Source organism: Salvelinus alpinus, chromosome 14, assembly GCF_045679555.1.
Source record: "Salvelinus alpinus chromosome 14, SLU_Salpinus.1, whole genome shotgun sequence".
Lineage (NCBI taxonomy): Eukaryota > Metazoa > Chordata > Actinopteri > Salmoniformes > Salmonidae > Salvelinus > Salvelinus alpinus.
In genome coordinates, this window is record NC_092099.1 from 56,276,847 (window position 1) to 56,288,893 (window position 12,047).

Below are 12,047 nucleotides of genomic sequence, written 5' to 3' on the forward strand. Positions count from 1 at the left end.
GTTAACATATTATAATACCACACAACCTGCCAACCACACAGAGGGTAAACATATTATAATACCACACAACCTGCCAACCACACAGAGGGTAAACATATTATAATACCACACAACCTGCCAACCACACAGAGGGTTAACATATTATAATACCACACGATCTGCCAACCACACAGAGGGTTAACATATTATAATACCAAACGATCTGCCAACCACACAGAGGGTAAACATATTATAATACCACACAACCTGCCAACCACACAGAGGGTTAACATATTATAATACCACACAACCTGCCAACCACACAGAGGGTTAACATATTATAATACCAAACGATCTGCCAACCACACAGAGGGTAAACATATTATAATACCAAACGATCTGCCAACCACACAGAGGGTTAACATATTATAATACCAAACGATCTGCCAACCACACAGAGGGTTAACATATTATAATACCAAACGATCTGCCAACCACACAGAGGGTTAACATATTATAATACCACACAACCTGCCAACCACACAGAGGGTAAACATATTATAATACCACACAACCTGCCAACCACACAGAGGGTAAACATATTATAATACCACACAACCTGCCAACCACACAGAGGGTTAACATATTATAATACCAAACGACCTGCCAACCACACAGAGGGTAAACATATTATAATACCAAACGATCTGCCAACCACACAGAGGGTTAACATATTATAATACCAAACGATCTGCCAACCACACAGAGGGTTAACATATTATAATACCAAACGATCTGCCAACCACACAGAGGGTTAACATATTATAATACCAAACGATCTGCCAACCACACAGAGGGTTAACATATTATAATACCAAACGATCTGCCAACCACACAGAGGGTAAACATATTATAATACCAAACGATCTGCCAACCACACAGAGGGTTAACATATTATAATACCAAACGATCTGCCAACCACACAGAGGGTAAACATATTATAATACCAAACGATCTGCCAACCACACAGAGGGTTAACATATTATAATACCACACAACCTGCCAACCACACAGAGGGTTAACATATTATAATACCAAACGATCTGCCAACCACACAGAGGGTTAACATATTATAATACCACACAACCTGCCAACCACACAGAGGGTAAACATATTATAATACCAAACGATCTGCCAACCACACAGCGGGTTAACATATTATAATACCACACAACCTGCCAACCACACAGAGGGTAAACATATTATAATACCACACAACCTGCCAACCACACAGAGGGTTAACATATTATAATACCACACAACCTGCCAACCACACAGAGGGTAAACATATTATAATACCAAACGATCTGCCAACCACACAGAGGGTAAACATATTATAATACCACACAACCTGCCAACCACACAGAGGGTTAACATATTATAATACCACACAACCTGCCAACCACACAGAGGGTAAACATATTATAATACCAAACGATCTGCCAACCACACAGAGGGTAAACATATTATAATACCACACAACCTGCCAACCACACAGAGGGTAAACATATTATAATACCACACAACCTGCCAACCACACAGAGGGTTAACATATTATAATACCACACGATCTGCCAACCACACAGAGGGTTAACATATTATAATACCAAACGATCTGCCAACCACACAGAGGGTAAACATATTATAATACCACACAACCTGCCAACCACACAGAGGGTTAACATATTATAATACCACACAACCTGCCAACCACACAGAGGGTAAACATATTATAATACCAAACGATCTGCCAACCACACAGCGGGTTAACATATTATAATACCACACAACCTGCCAACCACACAGAGGGTTAACATATTATAATACCAAACGATCTGCCAACCACACAGAGGGTTAACATATTATAATACCACACAACCTGCCAACCACACAGAGGGTTAACATATTATAATACCAAACGATCTGCCAACCACACAGAGGGTTAACATATTATAATACCACACAACCTGCCAACCACACAGAGGGTTAACATATTATAATACCAAACGATCTGCCAACCACACAGAGGGTTAACATATTATAATACCAAACGATCTGCCAACCACACAGAGGGTTAACATATTATAATACCAAACGATCTGCCAACCACACAGAGGGTTAACATATTATAATACCACACAACCTGCCAACCACACAGAGGGTAAACATATTATAATACCAAACGATCTGCCAACCACACAGAGGGTTAACATATTATAATACCAAACGATCTGCCAACCACACAGAGGGTTAACATATTATAATACCAAACGATCTGCCAACCACACAGAGGGTTAACATATTATAATACCAAACGATCTGCCAACCACACAGAGGGTTAACATATTATAATACCAAACGATCTGCCAACCACACAGAGGGTTAACAAACACTGTATTAACTTCCTCCCAACATAACCCTACAGTGCATATGGAAAGTGTTCAGACCCCTTGACTTTTCCCACATTTTGCTACGTTACAGCCTTTTACAAAAAAAAGTATGAAATTATTATTATCAATCTACACACAATACCCCATAATGACAAAGTGAAAACAGGTTTCTTGACATTTTTGCAGATTTATAAGAAAAACAAAAACATTTACATAAGTATTCAGACCCTTTACTCAGGACTTTGTTGAAGCACCTTTGGCAGCGATTACCTCAAGTCTTCTTGGGTATGATGCTACAAGCTTGGCACACCTGTATTTGGGGAGTTTCTCCCATTCTTCTCTGCAGATCCTCTCAAGCTCTGTCAGGTTGGATGGGGAGCGTCGCTGCACAGCTATTTTCAGATCTAGAGATCTAGAGATGTTCGATCGGGTTCAAGTCCGGGCTCTGACTGGCTCAAGGAAGCCACTCCTGTGTTGTCTTGGCTGTGTGCTTAGGGTCGTTGTACTGTTGGAAGGTGAACCTTCGCCCCAGTCTGAGGTCCTGAGATCTCTGGAGCAGGTTTCATCACGGATCTCTGTACTTCGCTCTGTTCATCTTTCCCTCGATCCTGGCTAGTCTCCCTGAAAAACACCCCCACAGCATGATGCTGCCACCACCATGCTTCACCGTAAGGATGGTATTGGCCAGGTGATGAGCGGAGTCTGGTTTCCTCCAGACATTACGCTTGACATTCAGGCCAAAGAGTTTAATCTTGATTTCATCAGACCAGAGAATCTTGTTTCTCATGGTCTGAGAGTCCTTTAGGTGCCTTTAGGCAAACTCCAAGCGGGCTGTCATGTGCCTTTTACTGAGTGGCTTCCGTCTGGCCACTCGACCATAAAGCCTTGATTGGTGGAGTGCTTTGACCTCATGGCTTGGTTTTTGCTCTGACATGCACTGCCAACTGTGGGACCTTATATAGACAGGTGTGTGCCTTTCCAAATCATGTCCAATCAATTTATTTACCACAGGTGGACTCCAATTAAGTTGTAGAAACATCTCAAGGATGATCAATGGAAACAGGATGCACCTGAGCTCAATTTCAAGTTTCATAGCAAAGGGTCTGAATACTTATGTAAAAAAGGTATTTCTGTTTTTTTAATACATTTGCAAACATTTCTAAAAACCTATTTTCACTTTGTCATTATGGGGTATTGTGTGGAGATTGCTGAGAATGTTTAAAAAATATATATATTTTAGAATAAAGCTGTAACGTAACAGTAATGTATAAGCCACATTTAGACTAGAACACTGTCCATATCAGATTTGACATATCGTTCATCAGTTGACCCCACATATTTATGGCCGGCTGTACCTGATGACCTTTGTGGTGGGCGATCTCATGAATTGATGTGATGTATTTAGGTTAGTGGACACCTGGGGGCGATTGATTTGTGAGTTGCCCTTTCGTGCTCGCTACCCTATAATTCTGTATCTCTTTGTGACTAATTGGTATACAGGTAGACCAGAGGGGCCCTGATTGGCTGATGAGTGGCAACCCTGATTAGAAGCACCTGCTGCTCATCAGGTGTTCTTTATAAATGCTGTTTTGAATTAAAGAAAACTGTACCGACACACTGAAGAGAAGGCTGTACAGCAGAAAGGTCTGGGTATGCTGTCCCTGATGCAGTGAAGATAACTTCATTAATGGAATAATGAAGTAGGCTTTATGCAACATTTTTGAGTGAGAACCTATTATACCTCTTTGTTGGTCTGAATTTGCGGGGTTTTTACGCACCAGCCAGGCTTCTGGGAGTGAGCCACGGATCTCTTTTCATTACTTATTGTTGTACTCACCAGATGTCTACTTTCTCAGACACCGGTTCGTTCCTGATGACCTCTGGGGCCATCCAGGCCACCGTACCAGCGAACGACATCTGAGTACTCTTATCACTGAGCTCCTTGGATGTCCCGAAGTCACTGATCTTCACGGTGTCTTGTTGGGTCACCAGCACACTGAGGTAGAAGAGGAGAATCATGACATATACAGTAGGACCTCAATGGAGATAACATGTGGGCAATAACTTATAACCTCAACACACAACCTGAATTGGTCAACAACACTGGTCCATAATATAAAACCTAAGCACAAACTCAAACAGAAATACAACTCTGCCGCCAGACAAAGATTCCTTTCCCATCACACAGACAGTGGTGAAAGGACTCAGCTGTCCAAAACATGAGACAGACAGACAGGTCTTTGAGACTGACAGACAGACAGGTCTTTGAGACTGACAGACAGACAGGTCTTTGAGACAGACAGACAGGTCTTTGAGACAGACAGACAGGTCTTTGAGACTGACAGACAGACAGGTCTTTGAGACAGACAGACAGACAGACACCGGTCTTTGAGACTGACAGACAGACAGACAGGTCTTTGAGACTGACAGACAGACAGGTCTTTGAGACTGACAGACAGACACAGGTCTTTGAGACTGACAGACAGACAGGTCTTTGAGACAGACAGACAGACACCGGTCTTTGAGACTGACAGACAGACAGGTCTTTGAGACTGACAGACAGACACATGTCTTTGAGACTGACAGACAGACACCGGTCTTTGAGACAGACAGACAGACAGACAGACAGACAGAAAGTATTTGTGTGGTCTTTGTACTGTAATGATTCTGTTCAGGAAGTCACAGCGACCTACAGCATATTCCTCCTGTCTCCGTCTTTATACTGCTGACTAACAGAGTTTAATACCGCTGATTAACAGAGTTTAATCCTGCTGACTAACAGAGTTTAATACCGCTGATTAACAGAGTTTAATCCTGCTGATTAACAGAGTTTAATCCTGCTGATTAACAGAGTTTAATCCTGCTTACTAACAGAGTTTAATCCTGCTGACTAACAGAGTTTAATCCTGCTGATTAACAGAGTTTAATCCTGCTGATTAACAGAGTTTAATACCGCTGACTAACAGAGTTTAATCCTGCTGATTAACAGAGTTTAATACTGCTGATTAAAAGAGTTTAATCCTGCTGATTAACATAGTTTAATCCTGCTGATTAACAGAGTTTAATCCTGCTGACTAACAGAGTTTAATCCTGCTGATTAACAGAGTTTAATCCTGCTGATTAACAGAGTTTAATCCTGCTGATTAACAGAGTTTAATCCTGCTGATTAACAGAGTTTAATCCTGCTTACTAACAGAGTTTAATCCTGCTGACTAACAGAGTTTAATCCTGCTGATTAACAGAGTTTAATCCTGCTGATTAACAGAGTTTAATCCTGCTGATTAACAGAGTTTAATCCCGCTAATTAACAGAGTTTAATACCGCTGACTAACAGAGTTTAATCCTGCTGATTAACAGAGTTTAATACTGCTGATTAACAGAGTTTAATCCTGCTGATTAACAGAGTTTAATCCTGCTGATTAACAGAGTTTAATCCTGCTGATTAACAGAGTTTAATCCTGCTTACTAACAGAGTTTAATCCTGCTGACTAACAGAGTTTAATCCTGCTGATTAACAGAGTTTAATCCTGCTGATTAACAGAGTTTAATCCTGCTGATTAACAGAGTTTAATCCCGCTAATTAACAGAGTTTAATACCGCTGACTAACAGAGTTTAATCCTGCTGATTAACAGAGTTTAATACTGCTGATTAACAGAGTTTAATCCTGCTGATTAACAGAGTTTAATCCTGCTGATTAACAGCGTTTAATCCTGCTTACTAACAGAGTTTAATCCTACTGACTAACAGAGTTTAATCCTGCTGATTAACAGAGTTTAATCCTGCTGATTAACAGAGTTTAATCCTGCTGATTAACAGAGTTTAATACCGCTGACTAACAGAGTTTAATCCTGCTGATTAACAGAGTTTAATACTGCTGATTAACAGAGTTTAATCCTGCTGATTAAAATAGTTTAATCCTGCTGATTAACAGAGTTTAATCCTGCTGACTAACAGAGTTTAATCCTGCTGATTAACAGAGTTTAATCCTGCTGATTAACAGAGTTTAATCCTGCTGATTAACAGAGTTTAATCCTGCTGATTAACAGAGTTTAATCCTGCTTACTAACAGAGTTTAATCCTGCTGACTAACAGAGTTTAATCCTGCTGATTAACAGAGTTTAATCCTGCTGATTAACAGAGTTTAATCCTGCTGATTAACAGAGTTTAATCCCGCTAATTAACAGAGTTTAATACCGCTAATTAACAGAGTTTAATCCTGCTGATTAACAGAGTTTAATCCTGCTGACTAACAGAGTTTAATCCTGCTGACTAACAGAGTTTAATCCTGCTGATTAACAGAGTTTAATCCTGCTGCAAAACAGAGTTTAATCCTGCTGATTAACAGGGTTTAATCCTGCGGACTAACAAAGTTTAATCCTGCGGACTAACAGAGTTTAATCCTGCGGACTAACAGAGTTTAATCCTGCTGATTAACAGAGTTTAATACCGCTGATTAACAGAGTTTAATCCTGCTGACTAACAGGGTTTAATACCGCTGATTAACAGAGTTTAATCCTGCTGATTAACAGAGTTTAATACTGCTGACTAACAGAGTTTAATCCTGCGGACAAACAGATTTTAATCCTGCGGACTAACAGAGTTTAATACTGCTGACTAAAAGAGTTTAATCCTGCGGACTAACAGAGGTTAATCCTGCGGACTAACAGAGTTTAATCCTGCGGACTAACAGAGTTTAATACCGCTGACTAAAAGAGTTTAATACCGCTGACTAAAAGAGTTTAATACCGCTGACTAACAGAGTTTAATCCTGCTGACTAACATAGTTTAATCCTGCTGACTAACAGAGTTTAATCCTGCTGACTAACATTGTTTAATCCTGTTGACTAACAGGGTTTAATCCTGCTGACTAACAGAGTTTAATCCTGCTGACTAACAGAGTTTAATCCTGCTGACTAACAGAGTTTAATCCTGCTGACTAACAGAGTGTAATCCTGTTGACTAACAGAGTTTAATCCTGCTGACTAACAGAGTTTAATCCTGCTGACTAACAGAGTTTAATCCTGCTGACTAACAGAGTTTAATCCTGCTGACTAACAGAGTTTAATCCTGCTGACTAACAGAGTTTAATCCTGTTGATTAACAGAGTTTAATCCTGCTGATTAACAGAGTTTAATACTGCTGATTAACAGAGTTTAATCCTGCTGACTAACAGAGTTTAATCCTGCTGACTAACAGAGTTTAATCCTGCTGACTAACAGAGTTTAATCCTGCTGACTAACAGAGTTTAATCCTGCTGATTAACAGAGTTTAATCCTGCGGACTAACAGAGTTTAATCCTGCTGACTAACAGAGTTTAATCCTGCTGATTAACAGAGTTTAATCCTGCTGATTAACAGAGTTTAATCCTGCTGATTAACAGAGTTTAATCCTGCTGATTAACAGAGTTTAATCCTGCGGACTAACAGAGTTTAATACTGCTGATTAACAGAGTTTAATACTGCTGATTAACAGAGTTTAATCCTGTTGATTAACAGAGTTTAATCCCGCTGATTAACAGAGTTTAATCCCGCTGATTAACAGGGGTTAAATCCCGCTGACTAACAGAGTTTAATACCGCTGATTAACAGAGTTTAATCCTGCTGACTAACAGAGTTTAATACCGCTGACTAACAGAGTTTAATACCGCTGATTAACAGAGTTTAATACTGCGGATTAACAGAGATAATACCGCTGATTAACAGAGTTTAAAACCGCTGACTAACAGAGTTTAATCCTGCGGACTAACAGAGTTTAATCCTGCTGACTAAAAGAGTTTAATCCTGCGGACTAACAGAGGTTAATCCTGCGGACTAACAGAGTTTAATCCTGCGGACTAACAGAGTTTAATCCTGCTGATTAACAGAGTTTAATACCGCTGACTAACAGAGTTTAATCCCGCTGATTAACAGGGTTTAATCCCGCTGACTAACAGAGTTTAATACCGCTGACTAACAGAGTTTAATACCGCTGATTAACAGAGTTTAATACCGCTGATTAACAGGGTTTAATACTGCGGATTAACAGAGTTTAATACCGCTGATTAACAGGGGTTAAATCCCGCTGACTAACAGAGTTTAATACCGCTGATTAACAGAGTTTAATCCTGCTGACTAACAGAGTTTAATACCGCTGACTAACAGAGTTTAATACCGCTGATTAACAGAGTTTAATACTGCGGATTAACAGAGTTTAATACCGCTGATTAACAGAGTTTAAAACCGCTGACTAACAGAGTTTAATACCGCTGACTAACAGAGTTTAATACCGCTGATTAACAGAGTTTAATACCGCTGACTAACAGAGTTTAATACCGCTGATTAACAGAGTTTAATCCTGCGGACTAACAGAGTTTAATCCTGCGTACTAACAGAGTTTAATCCTGCGGACTAACAGAGTTTAATACCGCTGACTAAAAGAGTTTAATACCGCTGACTAAAAGAGTTTAATACTGCTGACTAACAGAGTTTAATCCTGCTGACTAACAGAGTTTAATCCTGCTGACTAACAGAGTTTAATCCTGCTGACTAACATTGTTTAATCCTGTTGACTAACAGAGTTTAATCCTGCTGACTAACAGAGTTTAATCCTGCTGACTAACAGAGTTTAATCCTGCTGACTAACAGAGTTTAATCCTGCTGACTAACAGAGTGTAATCCTGTTGACTAACAGAGTTTAATCCTGCTGACTAACAGAGTTTAATCCTGCTGACTAACAGAGTTTAATCCTGCTGACTAACAGAGTTTAATCCTGCTGACTAACAGAGTTTAATCCTGCTGACTAACAGAGTTTAATCCTGTTGATTAACAGAGTTTAATCCTGCTGATTAACAGAGTTTAATACTGCTGATTAACAGAGTTTAATCCTGCTGACTAACAGAGTTTAATCCTGCTGACTAACAGAGTTTAATCCTGCTGACTAACAGAGTTTAATCCTGCTGACTAACAGAGTTTAATCCTGCTGATTAACAGAGTTTAATCCTGCGGACTAACAGAGTTTAATCCTGCTGACTAACAGAGTTTAATCCTGCTGATTAACAGAGTTTAATCCTGCTGATTAACAGAGTTTAATCCTGCTGATTAACAGAGTTTAATCCTGCTGATTAACAGAGTTTAATCCTGCGGACTAACAGAGTTTAATACTGCTGATTAACAGAGTTTAATACTGCTGATTAACAGAGTTTAATCCTGTTGATTAACAGAGTTTAATCCCGCTGATTAACAGGGGTTAAATCCCGCTGACTAACAGAGTTTAATACCGCTGATTAACAGAGTTTAATCCTGCTGACTAACAGAGTTTAATCCTGCTGACTAACAGAGTTTAATCCTGCTGACTAACATTGTTTAATCCTGTTGACTAACAGAGTTTAATCCTGCTGACTAACAGAGTTTAATCCTGCTGACTAACAGAGTTTAATCCTGCTGACTAACAGAGTTTAATCCTGCTGACTAACAGAGTGTAATCCTGTTGACTAACAGAGTTTAATCCTGCTGACTAACAGAGTTTAATCCTGCTGACTAACAGAGTTTAATCCTGCTGACTAACAGAGTTTAATCCTGCTGACTAACAGAGTTTAATCCTGCTGACTAACAGAGTTTAATCCTGTTGATTAACAGAGTTTAATCCTGCTGATTAACAGAGTTTAATACTGCTGATTAACAGAGTTTAATCCTGCTGACTAACAGAGTTTAATCCTGCTGACTAACAGAGTTTAATCCTGCTGACTAACAGAGTTTAATCCTGCTGACTAACAGAGTTTAATCCTGCTGATTAACAGAGTTTAATCCTGCGGACTAACAGAGTTTAATCCTGCTGACTAACAGAGTTTAATCCTGCTGATTAACAGAGTTTAATCCTGCTGATTAACAGAGTTTAATCCTGCTGATTAACAGAGTTTAATCCTGCTGATTAACAGAGTTTAATCCTGCGGACTAACAGAGTTTAATACTGCTGATTAACAGAGTTTAATACTGCTGATTAACAGAGTTTAATCCTGTTGATTAACAGAGTTTAATCCCGCTGATTAACAGGGGTTAAATCCCGCTGACTAACAGAGTTTAATACCGCTGATTAACAGAGTTTAATCCTGCTGACTAACAGAGTTTAATACCGCTGACTAACAGAGTTTAATACCGCTGATTAACAGAGTTTAATACTGCGGATTAACAGAGATAATACCGCTGATTAACAGAGTTTAAAACCGCTGACTAACAGAGTTTAATCCTGCGGACTAACAGAGTTTAATCCTGCTGACTAAAAGAGTTTAATCCTGCGGACTAACAGAGGTTAATCCTGCGGACTAACAGAGTTTAATCCTGCGGACTAACAGAGTTTAATCCTGCTGATTAACAGAGTTTAATACCGCTGACTAAAAGAGTTTAATACCGCTGACTAAAAGAGTTTAATCCTGCTGACTAAAAGAGTTTAATCCTGCGGACTAACAGAGGTTAATCCTGCGGACTAACAGAGTTTAATCCTGCGGACTAAAAGAGTTTAATACCGCTGACTAAAAGAGTTTAATACCGCTGACTAACAGAGTTTAATCCTGCTGACTAACATAGTTTAATCCTGCTGACTAACAGAGTTTAATCCTGCTGACTAACATTGTTTAATCCTGTTGACTAACAGAGTTTAATCCTGCTGACTAACAGAGTTTAATCCTGCTGACTAACAGAGTTTAATCCTGCTGACTAACAGAGTTTAATCCTGCTGACTAACAGAGTGTAATCCTGTTGACTAACAGAGTTTAATCCTGCTGACTAACAGAGTTTAATCCTGCTGACTAACAGAGTTTAATCCTGCTGACTAACAGAGTTTAATCCTGCTGACTAACAGAGTTTAATCCTGCTGACTAACAGAGTTTAATCCTGTTGATTAACAGAGTTTAATCCTGCTGATTAACAGAGTTTAATACTGCTGATTAACAGAGTTTAATCCTGCTGACTAACAGAGTTTAATCCTGCTGACTAACAGAGTTTAATCCTGCTGACTAACAGAGTTTAATCCTGCTGATTAACAGAGTTTAATCCTGCGGACTAACAGAGTTTAATCCTGCTGACTAACAGAGTTTAATCCTGCTGATTAACAGAGTTTAATCCTGCTGATTAACAGAGTTTAATCCTGCTGATTAACAGAGTTTAATCCTGCTGATTAACAGAGTTTAATCCTGCGGACTAACAGAGTTTAATACTGCTGATTAACAGAGTTTAATACTGCTGATTAACAGAGTTTAATCCTGTTGATTAACAGAGTTTAATCCCGCTGATTAACAGAGTTTAATCCCGCTGATTAACAGGGGTTAAATCCCGCTGACTAACAGAGTTTAATACCGCTGATTAACAGAGTTTAATCCTGCTGACTAACAGAGTTTAATACCGCTGACTAACAGAGTTTAATACCGCTGATTAACAGAGTTTAATACTGCGGATTAACAGAGATAATACCGCTGATTAACAGAGTTTAAAACCGCTGACTAACAGAGTTTAATCCTGCGGACTAACAGAGTTTAATCCTGCTGACTAAAAGAGTTTAATACCGCTGACTAAAAGAGTTTAATACTGCTGACTAACAGAGTTTAATCCTGCTGACTAACAGAGTTTAATCCTGCTGACTAACAGAGT

The 12,047-nt window shown here is 39.3% G+C and overlaps 1 protein-coding gene across 1 annotated transcript in view; it reads right to left on the reverse strand.

Annotated features, from left to right (window-relative positions):
• Positions 1–12,047, reverse strand: part of map3k13 (mitogen-activated protein kinase kinase kinase 13) — a 158,715-nt gene that overhangs the window by 43,490 nt on the left and 103,178 nt on the right. The window contains exon 5 of the mRNA XM_071341929.1: positions 4,267–4,425. Coding sequence (XP_071198030.1) covers positions 4,267–4,425 — 159 coding nt within the window. The remainder of the gene's footprint in view (positions 1–4,266; positions 4,426–12,047) is intronic.